Source organism: Aplidium turbinatum, chromosome 2, assembly GCF_918807975.1.
Source record: "Aplidium turbinatum chromosome 2, kaAplTurb1.1, whole genome shotgun sequence".
In the NCBI taxonomy this organism is placed as follows: domain Eukaryota; kingdom Metazoa; phylum Chordata; class Ascidiacea; order Aplousobranchia; family Polyclinidae; genus Aplidium; species Aplidium turbinatum.
Genome location: NC_137473.1, coordinates 38,084,924 through 38,106,105, shown reverse-complemented (window position 1 = coordinate 38,106,105; position 21,182 = coordinate 38,084,924). Strand labels below are relative to the sequence as shown.

Genomic DNA, 21,182 nt, shown 5'->3' with positions numbered 1-21,182 from the left:
GGTCGCGCCAACAAGTATTTGCGGACCCCTGTTCTAAACAAGCAACAAAGATTATCGTTCGGAAATGCACAAACGTTTGTGCATTTATCGAACAATCGCGCTCCTCTCGGTCAATGCTGAACGCAGTTTTAGCGCCATGAGGCGAGTAAAAACATTGCTTCGTACCACAATGACAGACAACAGTTCAAACAACCGAATGTTTGCGACTATTTACAAACAGATGGACACCATTGACATTGCAACACAAGGCATTATGACGCAGCAATGATCAAAGTTTATTACTTTACTATTGTAGGCTACCACCATCCATTTATCTTCCAGAAATCTCTTATTCAGAACTATCTGGAAGGTTTCGGCTGATCATAGGTAGCTGATCCTGTGATTGTATGTACATTGTACACTACACCTTCTCCAAAATGTGGACCTTTTCGGTTCAAGGGAGGGTTCCTGGGAACCCCGAGAACCCCCAACGGGCCTTAAGCTAAATATTGTCCGATTGAGGAAAAATGTTTAGCTTGCGCAAACGCAAGGGAGTAAATCACTGCCATGCTTCTTTGTTAAGTGCAAGACTGCTATAAAGTTAAATGCGGTTAACCGTATCTGTCACTGCTTCCTTTTGGCGTCAAGAGTTACTGGCCGAGACCATCAGGTCTACGTCTCTCTTATTGCTAATTACTTCGTCGGCTTATATCAAATAACAACGGGAAAAAGTATGCCGTTGGTCAAAAGCCTTATCTATCACTTCAATCAATTTAGTTTGCAAAATATATTCGTGATTGTGTATTTTAGATAGAAAAGGTGATAAAGACTCGGTTTTTGACCTATTTTTGCCATTTCTTGGTAAAATTTCTCAGTTGACATTTTATTTTGAAAGTCCTCTTGCATAGAACACAGAATTTCATCAATTTTGTTTTTCCGTTTTTGTGCAAACAGTATTCCATGCACTTTTTGCACTACAAAGCAATTTGCGCAAATAATAAATTACCTTCCTAATTGATGTCTGCCAGTAAAGAATGACTCATATCGCGTCAAAGACCAACTCCCTACCCAGACAGCAAAATCGACGTTGAATCAATGTAAAAATGACGGATTTTGCTACTTGGGTAGAGAATGGAATTTTAGCGCCGTCGTGTTATGACTGACAGACACAAAATGAAACCGCACGCTAATAGTAAACTGTCAATCAAGCTATTGAATATCAGGAAATTTTTTGCATTTTATAACTGGCTGTAACAAAAGGTTTATTGTGAACTTCACAATTATCCGATACCAACATAATCGGGATTAAAAGTTGAGGCAAGAAAAAAAAGTAAAAGTCAAGAAATCTCAGGTTTCTAGCGTCACTGCTTCTATGTGAAATTGCTGAATTAGCAGAGTGCGAGACCATAAGGTCTACGCCAGTAACAGATACGGTTAATGCTTGTCAATTTTTTTGGCAGCATCATCTCCATATATACCAGTGTTAAACGGAGTGTGTTTTTTGATTCTCTGACTCCACTCCTACTCCATAAAACCAGACTCCTCTCCAATCCAACTCTGAAAATTGTCATCATTTTAGACTCCTAATCGCTTAACTGCAAAATCAAATTTTAAATTAACATATGACACTAGCCACTTGCCAATGCGTACAAGATACAGCAGGAAATAGTTGAGAGGTAGGCGCTAAAAAAGCTTTGACCCCTTCAACAGCAAAAAAATGTTTTACAGTAGTGGAGTGCACTAATAAGCCTTGCGCTCAGTCGAAAATTACAGGGATAGTTTTCATTTTGTTCATCTACACACAGAACTATATGGGACTTGTTTGATTTAACTAAATGCAAAGTTGCTGAACTAAACTCCGAATCCACTCAACTTCAAAACTTTTTTAAGTGAAACTCCAAGTCCACTCCACTTTCTGACAATCAGGCAAACTCCGGCTCCACTCTGACTCCACTCCATGCTCAACTCTAATATATACTTGACAATGACCATTAATTGTTCTGCGACTGTAAAAAAACATGAACTATCAATTTACACATGCATTGTGTTGTCACAAGCAATCGAATGTGAAACAAGTTGTAGGTTTGCAAATGCACAGTCACATGCAGAACTGTTTCACGCACCAAACCTACCGTATCTTTGTACCACGCATTGTACATATTTATTGTATTGTTTTAGTTACGAGTCACTAAGGCGTTTTTGTAACTTATTCTTCACGCTAGTTTATTTGCTGTAGCGAAAACGTCCTGAACAGTATGTCAAACAGTATGTCAGTATGTCGGGGAGTAATCTTCACAATCTGTATTCTTGTAGGTGAGTATTTTTTTTTTTTTTTCGCGCAACGCTCAGAGTTCAAGATGGATACCACTACATCTTGCAGGTTTACAAATTGTCCATATGGAATGGATTTGTTTCCTGTCTCATCATTAGTGCGTCCGCTCCGGGAGCCGTCCACACACCCAAACACTCAGCAGGCACACCATACTTACATGGAAGATACCTACCAGGGAGGCGAGGGACTCACTACGACCGAAGGGACCCACCGCGGTAGATGGTAATCTGTGGATGTAAATGTTTGGTTAGTGGCTGCCTCAAGCTGATCTGCCTGTCTCAACTTTCCTCTTGCTGATCTTGGAGCAGTCTAGGAGATGGCGGGTCAAGCTCAAGAACTAGCGCGTTTTGGTAGATAATTAATTTTTAAATTTTATTTGAGTTTGTTTGTGTGTGTGTATCTTCTTGTTGCCCGCTTCAAGAAGGGCACCTGTTTGGAGGAAACGGGCCACTGCAGTCTGACACCTCATTTGGCGGAGATGCCAGAGAGGAGCGGCCAGAGAGAGGGTAGCTTTCGCTGACCCCAGAGTCGTCTTGGAATTGGCCGCTGCAATCCTGTCATCCCAGAGCGAGTGGGACAACGGAGAGGGACGGTTAAAGATCTCCCGCTGCAATCACTCTTCCGGCATCAGGCCGTTGCAGATGAGTGAGAGGGACGGGTTAAAGGTGGGTTGTTACGCCCTTGGCTGTCTAAACTTCTTCAAAGATGATCTACGACCGTACTGTGCTAGTGAGATCCACCGCTGCAATCAGTCATCCCTACCACCGAGGACGACTGAGAGGGCGGTTGAAGAGTGGATCTCGACTGTTTCTTCTTTCTTCTGACCGTAGGAGGAGGTTTGGAAGGAGTAGAAATGTCAGATGACAAAGGAATGTTATGCTTTTGTGTTATGTCTTTCGTTTTTGTCATAATGACCCACAGGGCTTGAATGGTGGACCGTTTTGTGTCCTGTATATATGTGTCGCCTATGTCCAGAGATATCTTCTTTTGGATGATGGTGTGCTTGGCGATATTCATCATGGTCAGTAGGATCAGGTTGTTCTTTTGTCCTCCAGGGAGTTGGTTGTATAGGATCATGTCCTTTGTTATTTCTGTGTCTTCCTTGGTTAGGTCAAAATATTGTTGTTTCAGGCGCTTCCATATTCCTTGTGCAAAGGAGCACTCGGTGAGGACGTGGGTCACATTGTCTTCAGTTTTTCTGCAGAATTTGCAATTTGTTTTTCTGTCAGATTGTAGTCTTCTTTGAAATTCTCCCCATTTGTATCCTCCATGAGCAATCCGAAAGGACATGGAGGATAGGTAAGGTAGAAGGAGGAGTTTGATTCCTTTGTTTTTCAAGAGGATCTCATTCCAAGGAATCTTCTTTCCGTTTTGATTTATCTTGTCAATCTTCTTTTCATTTTGCGTTTTCAGATTGAGGTAGATGTTTTTGTAGGAAGTATTTTCCCAGTCGTGTTTCAAGCCTTTGAGTTTGCAAAAGGACTTGAAGATGTCCGCATACATTTCGTTTGGAATTGGGGCATGCGGAATGCTGTTGGAGAACAGATGAGGATTAATGTGTCTCATTCTGTAGCTCAAATTGAACATGGCCCATTCGTGCCAGATTTCGGTGGCGTCTTCTAGTGGGAAGAGGTGCCGAATTCTGTCTATGCGACTAGTTTGAAATTTTGATTGGATGTCCACCATGTTGATGCCTCCATCTTTGACAGGAGGAAATGTCTTGCTTCTCTGGAGCTGTTCAAATGGCGAAGGATACCAGAGGAAGTCGAAGAGGATTTTGTTTAGTTCTTTGATGTGTTGTTTCGTTGGCATCAGCACTCTACTGAGATGCAAAGTGACGGGTACCAAGAGAGTGTTGATGATGGAAATCTTTCCATAGAGGGAGAGTCTTCGTGGTTTGTGGATGTTGGCGATCGTTTGAGTTTTCCTGATGGCGGTCTGCCAGTTCATCTTGTCAACTTCTGTTTTGTTTGTTCCTAGCCAGATGCCCAGGATCTTGACGTTGTTCAAGATCGCAGCTTCTGGAAAGGGCTGCTGAGCTCTTTGGGCCAGGTCCGGTTTGGACGCCAGGATCTGGGTCTTTCCCTGGTTCACTTTCTGGCCGGACATCGTCTGGTAGATGGCTAGTTCTCTGTTGATTTCTTTGAGAGATGGAATGTCTCTTGTGATGAATGTAGTGTCGTCCGCATATTGCTGGATTTTGATTGTCAGCTTGGAAAAGCGAAAACCGTTGATCAGATGGTTTTTTTCTATGCGACGGGTCAACACGTCGGCACAGATTATGAAATAGAGCATGCTGAGGGGACAACCTTGTCTTATGCCCCTTTTGACGTTGATTCGTTTTGTTAAGGCTCCGTTGATTTCTATCTTGCTTTTTGTTTTGTTGTATACCAAAGACAGGTAGTTCATCATTATTGGTTTTACTCCGAGTTTCTTCAAGATTCCATAGAGGAAGGAGTGACTAACTCTGTCGAATGCTTTTTCAAAGTCAGTTATCATGACGTACAAGTCCCTGTGTTGTGTTTGAGATGCTTCCAGGGCGGCTTGTATGTTCATTGTGACATGCTCTATTCTGCGGTTCGGTAGTCCACATTTCTGATTCGGACAAATCAGGTTTGTGATCATGGGTGTGAGTCTGTTGGAAAGGATTTTACTCAAGATCTTGTAATCAGTGTTGAGTAGAGAGATCGGTCTCCAATTTTTGAGCTTTTCTTTTTCACCTTTTTTAAAGATTAACTTCACTTTTGCTTCTCTCATTGAGGGAGTCATTGTTTTTCTTAAGTAGCAATTTGTAAGCATCTCTAGAATGTCGTGTTTCATGAAATGCCAGCATTTTTGGTAGAATAATGATCCGAGACCATCTGATCCAGGTGCAGAATCCTTGTTAAGAGAATCGATGGCGGTTTTTACTTCTTTTAGAGTTATGAGCTGTTCTGCTTGTTCAGCTGCGTCTTCTTCAATTTTGGCCTCTCCCAGAATGTTCAGGTAGCTGTTCTGTTCTTGAGGGTTGATGTGGTCTTCTATGCCCCATAGGGAGTGGTAGAAGCTGTGTACTTCTTTGAGAATGTCTTCTTTTTTGGTGAGTGTTGTGTTGTTTGCGTCGTGTATCTCAGTGATAGAGGTACTTTTACAATTTTGTTCCTCTGCTTTGAAGAAGCTTTTAGATGGCTCTTCGTCGCTAGTTGGGATAGTTCTGGATCTGATTTGCGATCCGACTGCTTTATAATCGTAGAAGTTGTTGATTTTCTCCAAGAATTCCGGGCGACCGTTTTCCAGGACGTGGTCTGGATGAGCGTCCAGAGTGTGGAGCATATGTTTCGCTTGATTGTAATCTTCTCTACGCTTGAGTGCGACATCTTGCGAGAGTTCAATCAGTCGATTTTTCAACATTTTCTTGCCATGGTCCCACCTTATAAGCATGTCTGGTGGTTCTATTTGTGGTACGTTTATGGTCCAGTTTTCCCAAGCCGTTTCGAGCTCTGTTATGACGTGAGCATATTCTAATATGCTGTTATTGATTTTGTATGAATATTCACCCCATTTGGTGTGTTGTTGATATTTTAGATGAATTATTGGTAATGTGCAGTGGTCTGATGATGTGAAGTATTCATGTTTGATGTTATGATAATTTTCAAGTGCATGTTCATTTATGTATATTCTATCTATCCTGGTCTTACTGTTGTGGTTTTGGCGCGTGAACAGTCTTTTGTAAGGATATTCTTGTCTGAATATGTCTGTCAATTGGTTATGATGTATTAATGTTCTAAGTGCTGTTTTATCCGGTGTAGTGAAGAAATATTGCGGCTTAGCAGTGTCCAACGGATCAAGGATCACGTTAAAATCACCAAGTAAGACCACATGTTGATGTTCATATTCCAGCATAGCCTCGGAGAGCAGTTCAAAACATGACTTTCTCTCTCCGCTGCTCTGCGGAAGGTATGCATTGAATATGTTTATGTTATTTTTACCACATTTGATGTTGAGGTGATGTATTCGATTTTGTACTGTGGTGTGATGTGTGATTTCGGACCTATCGTGTATGTCCTTCTTTACGATGAACATTGTTCCTGCATAGAAGGGGGTTCTATCAGGTTCTATGTTGTTGTATGTTATGTAATTGTTATGTTGAGCCCACGTTTCGAGTTGATCGGTGGGGATTCTGTGTGTTTCCTGAATTGCCAGTACAGAGAGTCTGTGAGATGTAAAGAACTGTTTGACATCTCGCAATTTCTTGGATATTCCGTTGATGTTCATTGAGCCAACCTTGAGGTTGCCCAGTCCGGCGTCCGAATCGTCACTCTCCGTATCTGTGAACATGATTATAGATAGAGAAAAAGCAGATTAAAGTTTAAGAGTTTTGGACTAGACCGTGTAGTTGGCTGGGACGCCGTCTGAGTCCGTGAGCTCACCCACCGAACTGAAGACATTTCGATGGAGAGGAGAGGTCCCGGTCAGTTCAGCCCGCGTAGACTCTCTCGAAGAAACGGACTCCGAGTCAGTTGACGAGTTGTCATTGTCAACTGAGACCGACGCATCCTTGGAGCTGGCGTGGGATGCGTCGTGGTCTCTGGGATTCGTCGTCCTGGGAGATGCTGGTTGGGCAATCGATCTCCGCTTTAGCAAGGGTTCTTTTGGAGTCGATGTCTTGGACTCTGTGTTGGACATGGGCTTATCCACTATCTCAGCATCTGATGAGAAGATGCTGCGCATGGAGGTTTTGGGGTTGTGTTTCCCTCCTTTGCCCACGGTGATAAAGCCATCGTCGCTCGTGGGGGGGTTCTTTCTCTTCCTACTCTTTTCCCTGAACTTTTCTCTTGCATTGCAACCAGGTTTGTGTCGGCCTGTTGATCGGCACACATGACAGGCGAGCTGCTGCCTGGTTGGCGACGAATCTGACACATACGTTTTTTTTGGTCTGGATGCAGCAAAACGCGGTCTGGACTTCTCGGCCTGTCTCGCAAGGAAAGCGGCCTCTGATCTTTGGCAGAAGAGTTCGTTGCTTCTGTTTATGGATTCTCTCGAGCGTCCCTGTTTCCTGGGTTGTCTAGGCGCCCGGTCTCGGGGTGGGTCGGCCTTGGACTCCCGGTCTCGAGGTGGGTTGGCCTGGGTCTTCTTCGGCTTCGTGGGGCATTTGGAAGTTAGGTGGCCCCGGACTTTGCAAATCTGGCAGAGTGGCAAATGTCCTTCTCCAGGCTTGGTGATGGAGATCCATTCACCAAACATCTGCACCTTATCTGGGATGTTGGCGAGTTTAGTGTTCTGCAGGTACACATGCAGAAACTCGTTGCAGATGGTGGGGTGCTGCTTGTGTTTACCTTTAACCATCTGGTAAACATTTCCCCAGTTTGCTTGGCAAGCAAACTCATTAATTAAATCCAGATGCCACTCGTCTGGCACTGGATATAATGTGATCACGTCGCATGGTGGCATCGGTCGCCATACTTTGATCACGTAACCTACTTCCTTGTGTGAATAGGTCACGGGTGACTGATGGTCTAGCGCCAGCTGTTCCATCAGCACGGATTTGGTTTCGTTCTCAGAAGCTGAGAACGTGACGGTGAAAATGTGCTGCCGCAGGCTCTTGGCACGCACAGCTTTTAGCTCCTTTCCATACTTTGCAAGGAAGCCATCTTGCATAAAGAAACTGATGAAAGTGCTTACATCAAGCCAGGTCTGGCTGGATGCTTGCACAACCAAGGTTCTTTGATACTTAAACTCATTGGCCTTAGAATCGCCCATCATGAAGTAAGTATTGTTTAAAGATGTTTATTTAGGTAAGTAATAAATAAATTCAAAAGGACTTACCGAAATTCAAGCTTTAACAGTTTCAAACTTTCCTTCTGAAGGAAAGTTCAGCTAAATTCTGTCTTGACCACACCCTAAAAGCTGGTCACGTACTGTCTAGACTCGCTGTAGCTAACTGACTATTCTCACCTGACCTATCTACGTGGCAATCAGCTAATTCCCTTAAGGGGAAAAGGCTGACTCCAAAAAAAATCTAGGGAGGGAAACAAAAGCTAACTACTCGCCTAGATCAGTGGTTCCCAGCAGGGGGCCACTGATCTAGCTGACTTAGGCTATTTTCTAAACTTTCTAGTTATTTATTTATCTAACTGACTTTAAAAAAAAATCTAAAAAGGCTGGTAAAAGTTAGGCCGGTGTCGCTTTCACTCGCTCGCTCTAGCGAGGAAAGCAAGGCTTGCTGTTAGTCGCTTTTTGGCAGCAATGTTTCCAAAGCCACCAGGTCGCAATTAGTCGTTCGCACTTTGAATAAGGCTCGTGAGACTTACCTTATTCAAATAGAAGCAAGTAAAGCTCTTATGCTCATGTTTCCGTGGTTTCAAGTACTTATTTTTTCTATTTAAAAATTTAATGGCTCACTCGTGTTTGTGGCGTTATTGCTGTGAAATTTTGTTGACTCAGTTGGTTAAATTGGAGACTCTTCTTAGTTTTCAATTTTGGTCTTCATCTGGAGTTAGCGCCGTGTTGGCTGCTGCGCCTAGATGTAACAATGTGATCTGCAGCGACCTCAAATGCAAGAAGAAGAAGATCTGGAGTTAACCCTTTGAAGGTTGGGGGGGGCTGTCAATTCAACTCTTTGTATCAACAGTTGTATCTCTAAAACCACTGAGGCTGCGACTACGAGATTTCTTGACTTTTCCTAACTTTTATTCACCTATATTAAGCTGAAATTTTGAGCGAATAAAGGTTATAAATTGAGAGATATAAGGCATTTCTCAGCACATCCTCTGAAATATTTCATATTCTATTGTTCAAAATTTTCCCACCAGCTGGATGAAAGTAATTAATTTGGCCCATGTCTCAGTAATCCTAACTGTTTCACAGCGTGAAGGGAAATTGGCTGTATGCGTGGACCTTTTGTTCTCACCATGGTTTATAAGCGACGTCGATACAGTAAAAGCTTCAACTTTGATACGATGAGTTACCGTCGCTTGCGGTTGAAATTGCGTAACATTAAACATAAGACTTGGTGCCAATGCATCTAGCGCGACAATTGTTTTTCGCAGACAATGATGTCCTTTCAATAATAGCCTACATAGCATACAACGTTATTGCAATGACTCAGCGTCATTATGATTTTTATTATCTTTAGTGAGCGTTTTTAAATTGTTACACAAAACTTCTACTTCATGTTCTCAGGTGGTGACTGCACTGTCCATGTTGTCCTCGACTACTCCACAATGACCTACGACACTGCGCGGCAGTATTGCGTCAGTCAAGGCCTTGATCTGTGTTCACAGAAGGAAGTTTGCCCCAACGGAGTACCTATCATTACTGGGGTTCTACCCGGAGATCATTGGGCTCCTGTCAGGTAAGAAAATCTGTTTTCCAAGTGATGCCATCACGTCCTATTGGTAAACTTCTGAAAAGTATTTTCTTCCAGGGGTGGCATATGTTTGTGGAAGTGTATCAAATAATTGCGAGACATTTTTCACCAGACATATTCACGTTAAACATTGTATCACACTTTTGTACAAGTTTGTCACAAATAAAACCCTTGCATAGATAAAATACTATTTTTAATTCTTGACACAAGACAGAAAAAAAAAGAATTTATTAATTAACGTCACTATGTCGTGCGTACTTACCTTCGGAGGTTTCCGCTTTGACTGCGGCCAAGGTATATTTTTATGTGACCCATATGCTTTTTGGTACATTTTCGCCTCTCCAAGTTAACCTCAACAAAAACTCAATTAAACTAAACAGTAAACATTAAAAACAAGCAAGATTAAAGTATTCTGTTTGAGTCATGGTGGATTAGTATTGATGACCAGTTGGAATTCGCCACCTTTCACTTTTTTATTCTTAATATTCCAAAACAACAAGAGACAATTTCATGGTGGCACAACATGGACTGTATTCACGACATCACGATCAAATCTTACATTGTGACGATTTGTGGTGAATAAACCAAATTTAAAAGACTCGACAGAAGAAGATTGCCAAGTAACCATAACATGAAGTTAATCCATTTTGTAATCTGGTCCCGGCGCAGATGTTCAATGCAATATGTTCTAGTCGTCGTGATGTTTCCAGGGATGGCCCCAATGATTGGGTGGAGCTTGGAGACGACAACAGTGATGGTGGTAGAGTGTGCTTCAGACATAACGAACACTACGACCCACCAACCTGGGGAATCACTATTGGGGATTGCCCTCCGTATAACTTCAACCAGGGTTGTGATCTTAAAGGGAATGTGTTCTGTTGTGGTAAGAATGCAACAACATATAATTTACAAAACTGGTCAGCATGTTTAAGAAATTTACAGCTACCAACGCGTAAGGAAGTTTTATTTGAAGTTCAGCAGATCATATCAAGGTTTAGATTGATTGTTAACGGCCAATCGTCTTGCCCACCCTCAAGCGTTTATTGTCCAATGATAAACACATCAAAATGTTCTTGAGCGTTTTGGACCTGCGCCATTTCAAACGTCGAACCAGGGCTTTCACTACGTGAAATGCTTTTTAGTGGTTTTAACTTTTTATGATTGCGTAGACCAGCTAAAGTTTCAGGCTAGTGATGTGGAAGTTAATACTGTTTTTAGTATAGTCGCTGTAACAACCGTCTTTACGGCTGATCAACCATCCCAGGAGGAATGTGTCACGTATTCTGTAACACATATTTATGGTCCAGATGAAGTCAAAACTCAAAATATCTGCAAAAAAGGTTGCGGGGCTAAAGGTGAACCTGGAAAACCCGGAAAGACTGGACCTCCTGGAATTGGTCTTAAGGTAAGTTAATGCTTATCCGATTATCGAGTGAAAACTCTACGCTTAAGTAAGAGGAGATCCTTATGGGCACAAAGGCTTCTGTTTTTTGCAAGCATACATAAAACATATAGGGGCGTGCAACCATAAGAGCTTTGTCAACGTCTAGGTTTGCAGTAGCAATCCGCTCATATTATAGCCTAGCTGTTAACATGACAGCGACAGCCCGAACACTGTAGTGGTGGAGATGATCCGTGAACGAGGCCTGTGTTGCTTGATTTCCTTGATTTGTTTCAGTTTATTGTAGATCTAAACAAGTATAACACGACTTTAACCAGAATAATAAAACCATGGGAAAGTTATCACCATCAAAACGTTGTTAAGAAAAGATCAACCGGTCCAGCATCGAAATTAAGCCATCAATAATTGCTTCCAACAGAACGCAGAACAAAGCCTGCAGAAAGTAACGCCAGCACCAAGAACTATACTTGAAAATAACAACAATAATCAACGTGCCCGTACTGAAACCAACCAATCCATACTAAACTATACTCATAATAATTACGTAATGCTTTTATTTATTATCACTCCACAACAGCTAAGGATTTTAGTGACAGGACTCCTTTTTGATTGATCAAGTTTACGATGTCATAACATTATTACCAGACTTATTCTCACTGCGTTATGCAATAAAAAACACACTCAGTAAGCTACCGTTTGTAAAGTTTTGGTATAACCACACATGGAAGCGATCTCAAGCCACCGAGCTGATGCTATACTATACTACCTTCAAACGCTGTTCGCATCGATCTAATTTTACGCCCTATTTTTGATTATACTTTAGGAGTTTAGATGTACCGCTCAGAGCTATGTAATCACAATACATTGATTGCAGTGCGACATGTAACAGATGTGCGACGCAAAGAAGATGCAAGACCACGTAGGCCAATGTATGCTGGTGTCTCGATGGCAATAATGCGACTGATCACACAATAGCATTCTAAATTTTAAAAATGGCAGAAAAACAAAGAGAACGCCGGAAATAATAATGGAGAGCCTGCGAGGGATAGCCTACATAGGCACCACAACAACAATAAGCATGGGAAGCGACGTCAGGAAACGTAAAAACGAAATACAAAAAGCTTGCAGGAGCTATGGGTTCAATAAAAAAATCCAAAGAAATGCATTGAATCACATATCTGATACAAAACTACAGGAAAAAGTTTAGCCAATTTTGAAGTTACTGCAAACATACAAGTCCACGTCGCTTTCAGTTACTAAAATAGTGTTTGCTTTTGGTTTTATATCTTTATTCTTGGACTGACAAAGCCTTGATGTAAAAGTTTGCTTGTGCTAGACTTGTGCTTAATGCTATTCGTTTTTAGTCATAATTTTAGGCAAACTCGCATGAGAACTACAGAGTCTTATGTACAGGGTGACCAGGGGCCTCCGGGAGTCAAAGGAGGCATACAAACACGAAATTATGGAACAAAACACAAAACTGGATGTGTTTGCTATTTTGACAAAAGCAGAAACGACTGTGCATGTTGCTATCCCGGTTACTGTGCATGTGGAGAACCAAACAAGGACAACTGTGTTGAGTGCGGCCGAGGAGAGCTTTGCAATGGTAGGTGCTTACGGTAATAGGCCTACAGTAGAAACATTTTTGAAAAAAAAACTTCATGTCAGAGTTGGACAACTAGAATTTGTTTTAGCTTTTCTAGGTTAGATTAGCATTGTAATTAGAGATATTCAATTTTTTTAAATTATATTAGAATTACAGCTTTCAAAGTTTTTACAGGTTAGATTAGAATTTAAACTAAATTAGGAGGGAGGGGTTGGGAGGGCAATCGTCCCCTCAAAATGTAATTAATACCTTCCTGAAAATCATGTTTCAATACTATTACATTGTTTTAAAACCATTAGAAATTATGTAGGATGACCTTTCCACCCCAACGTTTTTTAACACCATCCCAAAATTTTCTTTTCAGCTTCGTCACTAATTTCTACAAGATGCATTTGGTGAAAAATTGGTTTATATCCCTGAATTATAAAATGTTTTATTTCTTTCTAGTGATGATTTGTTTCGCTAAACAAATAATGTTAGCTGGAAAATGGTTATTTCTCGCCGAAATGCTTAGGGCAATGTTCGCGATTGCTGTCCATTTAGCGGCACCTAGTGAATATAATAGTTCCCAAACAACAACACTTTGACAACCGAAAACTTAACTCTGACAATTTCACTAGCCGGGTTTAAAATAAGCCAAGTATGCGAAGTAACCAGAAATAACCAGTCAGACGCTTTCTCACTTCACAGATAAAGATTAAAACCAAGCGACGTTCTATTTAACCCACTGTAGCCACAGTATTAAATGTTTTTGAGATTCTTTGTTTTGCACTTTTGAAAATAAATAAATAATGTTTTAATAATTTCATTGGTTTTGTTTAAAGTTGTCGAAATTCCACGATCATGTGAATTTATTGATTCCACAAAATCTGGATCGTATCTCATTTCACCGGAACCAGAAAAGTACCAACCTTTTTATGCTTTCTGTTACTTCAGTTCTGGGCAACGTAAGTTTGTTTTTATGATTTTTTAAGAACAACAGTGTACGAAGACTGTAATTTTAAAAGTGTCTAAGTCTAAAATTCAAGAACTAAGTTTCCTAATTTGAGAAAATTTAATTACTTTTAAAACAACAATTTTTTCTCGTCGCAAAGTCTGTGACATTCAGAAATGGTAACTTATTCGACATTTTTTGTTCTGAAATTTTGCAGCAATGATAAGGTGACTGCCAAAAGCACTTTTTCTAAGCATTTTTAGCACTACTATTTTCTACAATTGTGCTTACAATGCACCGCAGCAGCTAGTTTTAATCTCAAGTAAATATTCTTCTGCATGGTCAGTAGGCTATGTTGTTGAAGGTTTCGAGTATTTTTAAATTCCCGAAAAAAAATAATCAAAACAAGAAACGGTAGCTTACTAAATAACCTGTATTCAGAACCAAAATCTATATTCTAAATACGTGCCATTCTTTTGTTGGCTAGCCAAGTATGATAAGACGCAACACAGCACAAATTATTTTGATAAAATTTTAACATTTCAATGACATACATATAGACGCTGTTATTGACGTTATTGTTTTATTTAGGGATGTTACTTTGCCGTTCTCTTTTGTTGCAGCAAAAACAATAATAAATCATGATTCTTTGATGGAGATCGAAGCGGGTCACTGTGAACCACCTCGATGCTACAATCGAAGCATCAACTACAACACAAATATGGACCAAATCGTCGCTTTGATTGACGTATCACAAAGTTGTAGGCAATTTATCAAGGTTAGAGTGATTAAAATTTTTGAAAAAAAAAATGAAAATACGATGAAGCCTATGTAGTATTGCCAGACTTCTCTATACACCAAAGATCGCTCTTGAATATTACCAAAAAGTAGAAATGTTTTTACACTTTGAAAAGTTTTGTTTTTAGTTTTTACTTGTCTACTAAGCAAATGTTTTATTCGGAATTGGCTAAGCGTTCGGTAGGTGGACAAAAGAAGCGGTATAAAGACTCACTGAAGAGTAATCTTAAAATGTCTAACATCCAGTAGCGTGGCCAGGAATTTTGAAAGGGGGGGGGGGGGGTTTTCACCTAAAACGACACCCAGCGGCGGGGGGTCTGGGGGACCTCCCCCAGAAAATTTTTAAAAATTACATTGAATCTGGTGCATTCTGAGAGCATTTTCAACAAAAATGTGGGTATGAATATTACTGCAAAATGGTGCTGTCCGGTGGCATAGCAAAAGGATAAATCATGTTTTCTTCGGCATTTTTCGGAAATAAAACTATAAGTGTCTATGTTTTCTTGTTGCTAATTCCTGGCTGAGATGTTTGAATGTTTGGTATTGGCAAAACTCACTCTTTTAATGCAGTTTTGTATAAAATTAGTCAATTTTTTTTAGACTGAAAGCATTATTCTCAATATCGTGACGTCACACGTGTGCCAAAGGGGGGGGGGGGGGGGTTGTAACCCCCAAAACCCCCCCCCCCCCCCCTTGGCTACGCCACTGCTAACATCAATTATACAAACTTGGAAGAAACCGCAGAGGATAGGCTGCTTTGGAGATCTGCCACTCATGAAGGTGTTGCCACGTTTGAGAAGAGCAGATCTAAAAGAATAAAAGAAAAAAATATGCAAAGAAAAGAACGACAATCACACCCACAACCAACTCTCCCAAAGGATCTTAAATGTACCAAATGTAACCGAACTTTTAAAGCCAGGATTGGACTCATTAACCATTTAAGAACTCACCGTTAGCTTTTATTTTATTGCGAAGGCCATCACCCATCATCCTCGAAGACGTGGGATAGCCATCATCATTTTCGAGTCAACGCTGTGGAAGTCTAAGTCAAAAGACCAAACACCCCTAGGATTATTTTTGATGTATAATGTGTGCATGAAGTAAAAAATTAATTGTCTGCCCGTCAAAACTTCTTTGAAGAAGTTTCAAGTCATCATGAGTTGAATCGGAGTGAAGTGAAGCAGAGTTTGACCTATTTTCAAAAAATGGAGTAGATTTGGAGTTTAATGTTTCACAAAAGTTTTAGAGTGGAGTGGATGCGTAGTTTGACTCAGCACTTAACTTTTAGTTAAATCAAATAGGTTAAAAGTCCCGTGTACAAAAAAATAAAAAACTGTCCTCACGATTTTCAACCAAGTGGTGATGCTGGTGAGTGTGCGCCACTAACAACATTCAGCCTACTTGCTACTGCAGTTGTCAAAATTTTGGACCGCTGAGCTCGTGTTATACGCTTCGAGTAGTATCATATTAACTCAGAATTTGATTTTGGTTTGGCAGTGTAGTGGATTCGGAGTCTAAAATGATATATATATATTTTTTTTGGAGTCAGATTGGAGTGGAGTCTGGTATCATGCAGTAGGAGTGAAGTCGGACTTTCAAATCATACTCCACTCAACACCGTGACCTAGGGTCGTTTGAATGATCCCAAGGCTTGAATAAAAAACTTTTCAAAAATTGCTTAGCCTACTGTCCTACCGTTATAATCATTAATTTTGCCAATTATTTTGATGGTTGGCCTACTTGTTATCGATCCTTGCGATGTACGGATGTGTAACTACTACTTTGTTCAGTATCGATGCATCTATAGCGTACTGTTCCAAGGTCGCAGTTTCTTTAGCACGTGGGTGTCACGTGACGGGACTGAGCAGCGTTACTGGGGAGGAGCAACATCAGAAAGAGATTGGTATTGTGCCTGCGGAGAAACAGGTGAGAATCTTTATAAAAGAACAAACTTTGTCCTAGATTATTTACAAAAAAGTATTTGTTGGCCTTCGGAAGGACATCAAAATATATTTCAAAAACAAGTAAATGTTATAAGTCAAGAATTCCCTGACAAATGACATATAAAGAAAACCATTTGGCCTTAGTCTACAAATAGCTTGCATCAAGAACGTTTTAACTATTTGTATTGTATGTTACTTGTCGTTTATCAAAACTAAAAGTAAAATAATTGGAACACTTGATTCTGTAAACCTAAAACTTAAAATACAAAATTTAACTCGTGATTCACTAAAGTTTTCAAAAACTATAAGTTGCTTGTATAGTCTTTAATAAATTTTATTCTACAATTTATTGTCATAAAAATTACAAAATAAAAAAAGATTGTTAGGTTATCGCCATTACGGTTGACGGACGGTACGCCTAACCCACAATCGCCGATAATTTTCTTTCAACTACCATTTTCCAGGGCTGCGGAGTCGCGGAGCCAAACGCTTCAATGGAGCCGGAGTATTTAACTCTGTTTCTATGGAGCTGGAGCCGGAGTCTTTAATGTTGTAGAGCCACAATAAAATGTAACAGCTCAGGCTCCAGTTTTGGCTGAGAAACTTATGAGTTAATTTTATTAAATCCATGTGACGAGACGAGAAACCATGAGAGATGACCGACTATGTCACATTTTGAAGCATTTTTTACTGATTTTTTAATCAATGATGCTTGATTTTGGGTTGTGATATAGTAAGCCATCTTTGGTTGCCAGGCACTCTGGTAACCCTAAACATACAAACATTAAGAATTGTGCGCATATTACGAAATACTTTCAACTAATTTGCTGGCTAACAATAAAACTAAACTATAGAAAAAGTAGACATAAAAAATATAAAAAACCTTCTTTCAAACCTGTAAATTCGAAGCAAAAAACATCCATTGCAAGTTCTTTCCTGTTCCAACAGGCATCACAAAGCTTGTTCATCATTGCAGGATTAAACATCATTTTGGAGCATTCTATTTGAATTTTCCCAGCAGTGCTAGGCAACTTCAAAGCGTTCTTTCTGATTGGTGTTTTTATTACATCATCTGTCCCTTCAAAAAAGCGGGTCTTTTTGAAGTTGTTGTACTGTGCCTTTCCCAAGTCAAAGATTTTCTTACAATCAACAGTAACCTTTACTGGAAAAAAATGGCCGACGAGTTCAGCTTTGTAAACTGTTGTTGACTGCTGAATGGGTTAATGTGGAGCTTTTTGTAAAGCTTTTTGCAGTCCTGCACAAACTGCTCGATAAATGCCGCTGAACATTCTTTGTGTTGCTTGGCCATATTCTTACTATCGACTTTCTCTAGGTAGTGAAGCATCTCTGGAAGAGATATCTCGATCTTGCGTAAAAAGTTGATCAAGTAAAAATTAGTAGAAAGTTGATCTTCCTTGTTGATCAGATTGATAAATCCTCCTTGGGATGCTTTCACTTGTTTGTTGTTTTGCTCGTGGCGCTGGTCAAACGCTACTTCGGAGAATTGCCGTCCCACAGAATTTACAACAAAGTGACCTGCCATAAAGTGTTCGAACAATGGACTGTGTAACACTTGGATTTCCTTTAAGTCCTGTATGAAGACTGACGACCACCGAGCATAATTGATGTTATCCAATGCAAAAAAATAGAGGTAGGCTTACTAATTCTTCCATTGTGCCTATGAAAAGTGGAAGGTTAGCCTCTCGCAAGGATCTCACGTATAGTAGAAAGTAGGCTAGAACTGTTTTTATGATTTGTAGAATGTTGAACCAATACTTGAAGATTGTACTTTCATTACTTTTAGACAGCCAATCTTGGAATGACTATTGTCCGTCTTCATGTTCTGATAGTTCATAAGCATCATTTGAAAGTTTGTCACTTGCGAAGTGTATCTTGCTTTTTTAATGTGGTTCACAGCACATAAGGCATTGGCCAATCCGACAGTATGTAAATCAGTCGAGTTGATAACACTGGTCTACACGATTTTTGCTGTATCAACTTTTACAACTGATTTAGAGTACTTTTGGGGTACTGAATCCGAATCTGACCTCAGATTTATCCTATCACGTCAGGTTTGTGAGATATGAGAACAACAAATTGTCACTTTTGTCAAAGGTGGAAAATTTGACATTGCGTTTATCACACATACGCATAGTGCTATATCCCGAAATCCAGGTCATGTTTTGCATAAATAGTTTAAATACACCACAAACTATAATTTTGATACCAATTTGTTTTCTAAGCAACATTATATTATTAACAAGGCAGTAATAACAAGCTAAAAAGGAGGCTAAAAGTACAGCTGATCGCCGCCTCCCTCCTCCGTCAATGTTTTGCATGAAACCTCAACGATTTAAGCACGCCTATGGCAATGCTTGTCCAGTAACCTTATTTAGGCTGTTTTGGCCTGTCTAACACTAACCTCGCTGTAGCACTGTATATAGGCCTACTGGTGGTAAATAAAAAAACTGGTGGTAAACACAATTCCAAATCTTCCACATTTGGCAAAATAAAGCATTTTTGTTATATCATAAGTCAAAAATCTGATGTGATAGCGAAAATCTGAGTTGAGATTCGGATTCAGCACCCCAAAATTACCTTAAAACACTTTTCAAAGTCCGAACAGCAGAAAAAAAATCTTTTTTTGTAGACCAGTGTAATCGTATCAAGACCAGTGCCTTTCAGCAGCTGTCCAACACAGAGTAGAGCTGTATGTTCAATATGCAATCCACCTAGGAAACAAAAGTAATCGTCTTGGTTTGGACATAACCGCTGTATCTGTTTCTTCATTGCGTACAGCGGTTGATCTGAACAACCAACAGTGACCTGGCCTGGATTCAGATAAGCTGTATAATCTTTGAAAATGCTCATAATGTGCAATTGCAAATCCCAGTTATGACTCACATGGTCAATTATTGGAAGAATGCTGTTGATTGTTGTGATGTTTGCAGTTTGATCTCTTGCTTTAGTTGTATGGTATGCAACCCATGAAGGAGGAGTAACGGTACTGTAATCTTTTTCTTCCCGTTGCATTGCAGTAATTGCTGACAGCATCATTCATCTTCAGCAGTCATCTTCTTCAGTTTTGTTGTTGGAGTATCAGTTGAATGTTCTCTTTAAATGATTTTTCAAAGTCATACATAGTGTATTGTGTATTAGTGTAAAGTATTGCTGTTAATGCTCTGCTCAAGAACATTCCAGATGATGTGTTTTGCAAGGATGAACCTAAGGACAGGATGAAAATCTTTACCGGAAACAACTTTTTTCCGTTGCTCAACAAGCTAGTTAGCATCATCTTCTCCCTTCCGGTCAATAATGCGTATGCGGAGCGAGTGTTCTTTCTTGTTTCGGCTCAGTGGACCAAGGAAAGGAACACACTTATTGGAATGACAGTCAAATCCCTGATACAAGTAAAGGCAAACCTAAAACTGAGCTGTCGTAAGAGGGACGAAGTATTTTCTACTGAGAAGGAGTTACTGGAACAGATTGTTTCTGGCCAAAATATAGCATGTGATATGTCATGGCTCGTATAAATGCAAAAATTTGTTCAAACACGTTTGTTTCGTTTTGTATGAAAATTTAATTTTGCAGTTGTCCTTATTTCGGGGTCCAAGTCGAATTGTCGATGGCAACCCTAGCTGTAGCTCATAACATAACTTTGTCAACGTCATCAATCGTCATAAGTGTGTCACTTCGAAACTTATGAAACATCTGTTTCCACTAGGAGACGCGACTTACAGAAATTTCAGATAACACTTTTTAGGGGTAGGCGACCACTTCAAAGGCACCAAAACGGGTCCGCCAAAACAAAAGTTTGAAAACCATTGCTCTAAGCACTCCATTTTTTGAATCTCAACTGTAACATCAATAAATTTATTTATTTTAGGGTCATGCATTGTCGCAACAAAGCTATGCAATTGTGATCAAAATGCAGCGTCTGAGACATCAGATGAAGGATTTCTGGTCGACAAAACCAAACTTCCCGTCACTGCAGTGAAGTTCGGTGATCTCAGTCTTGCCTCAGAAAAGGGTTGGCACACTATTGGAGGATTGGAATGCTCAGGACGAGTTTGATGGAAATATTATCTAACAAGTCGACATTTTCTCACTCTTTATTACTGGACTCAAAAAATACGCTAATTATGAAGATAATTGTGAATAAGATGTGATTCGTTTCATGCAGTTTTATGTACGAACTCTAGCTAAGTGGTTCTCGTTCAAATACTTTCTGTGAAAAGATAAGTGTGTTGAAGGACTTTATCACATCTGCATCAAGCTGACTTCTTGTAAAAACAAACACTGGTTTCAGTAAATTCAGTCGTACTTGGTCCTGAGAGCTGAAATGTTGAGCCTTTTCAATCGAAGAAAGGATATCGTCATGATTTTAACCACAAACTTGATAAAAAAATAGAACTAGGCCTACAAATTAAACTAAAAAGAGTAGGCCTACCAAATTTTTTTTTTTATTCTAAAGTTTTTAAAATATACCAAGTGGTAATATATAGTTGCCTACTTCAACAGAAATACTGGCCCTACAGATATTCCAAATGGCGTGACGTAAGTGAAATTAAGTAAGCTGATGTCAAAAAATATAGTCTCACCATAAAAGTAAAGCGCTGAGACAAACAACACCACAGTTTGCTGAACAAGAGGTTGAAACATTATTAATGAAACAATCAACGGGTTAAAATTGTAGATGTTGGAAAATATGAAACTAAATTTGGATTTTGTAATCTTTTTAGAAAATTCGATGTCAAAAATAAATCGATCAAATTTCTAATTATGGGTATGACCAACCAATCCTGTTTTTTCTTTGCCCATGCAATTGAACAATGCACAT

The 21,182-nt window shown here is 39.9% G+C and overlaps 1 protein-coding gene across 1 annotated transcript; it reads left to right on the top strand.

Annotated features, from left to right (window-relative positions):
• Positions 1 to 2,161: 2,161 nt before the first annotated feature.
• LOC145764871 (neurexin-4-like) lies at positions 2,162 to 20,725 on the top strand. The gene is made up of 9 exons (XM_082576561.1): positions 2,162 to 2,292; positions 9,473 to 9,644; positions 10,370 to 10,542; positions 10,967 to 11,064; positions 12,475 to 12,667; positions 13,492 to 13,614; positions 14,225 to 14,379; positions 16,190 to 16,325; positions 20,229 to 20,725. Exons 1-9 carry the CDS (start codon positions 2,235 to 2,237, stop codon positions 20,414 to 20,416), a joined length of 1,296 nt encoding a protein of 431 aa, XP_082432687.1. The 5' UTR covers positions 2,162 to 2,234; the 3' UTR covers positions 20,417 to 20,725.
• The last annotated feature ends 457 nt before the right edge of the window (positions 20,726 to 21,182 follow it).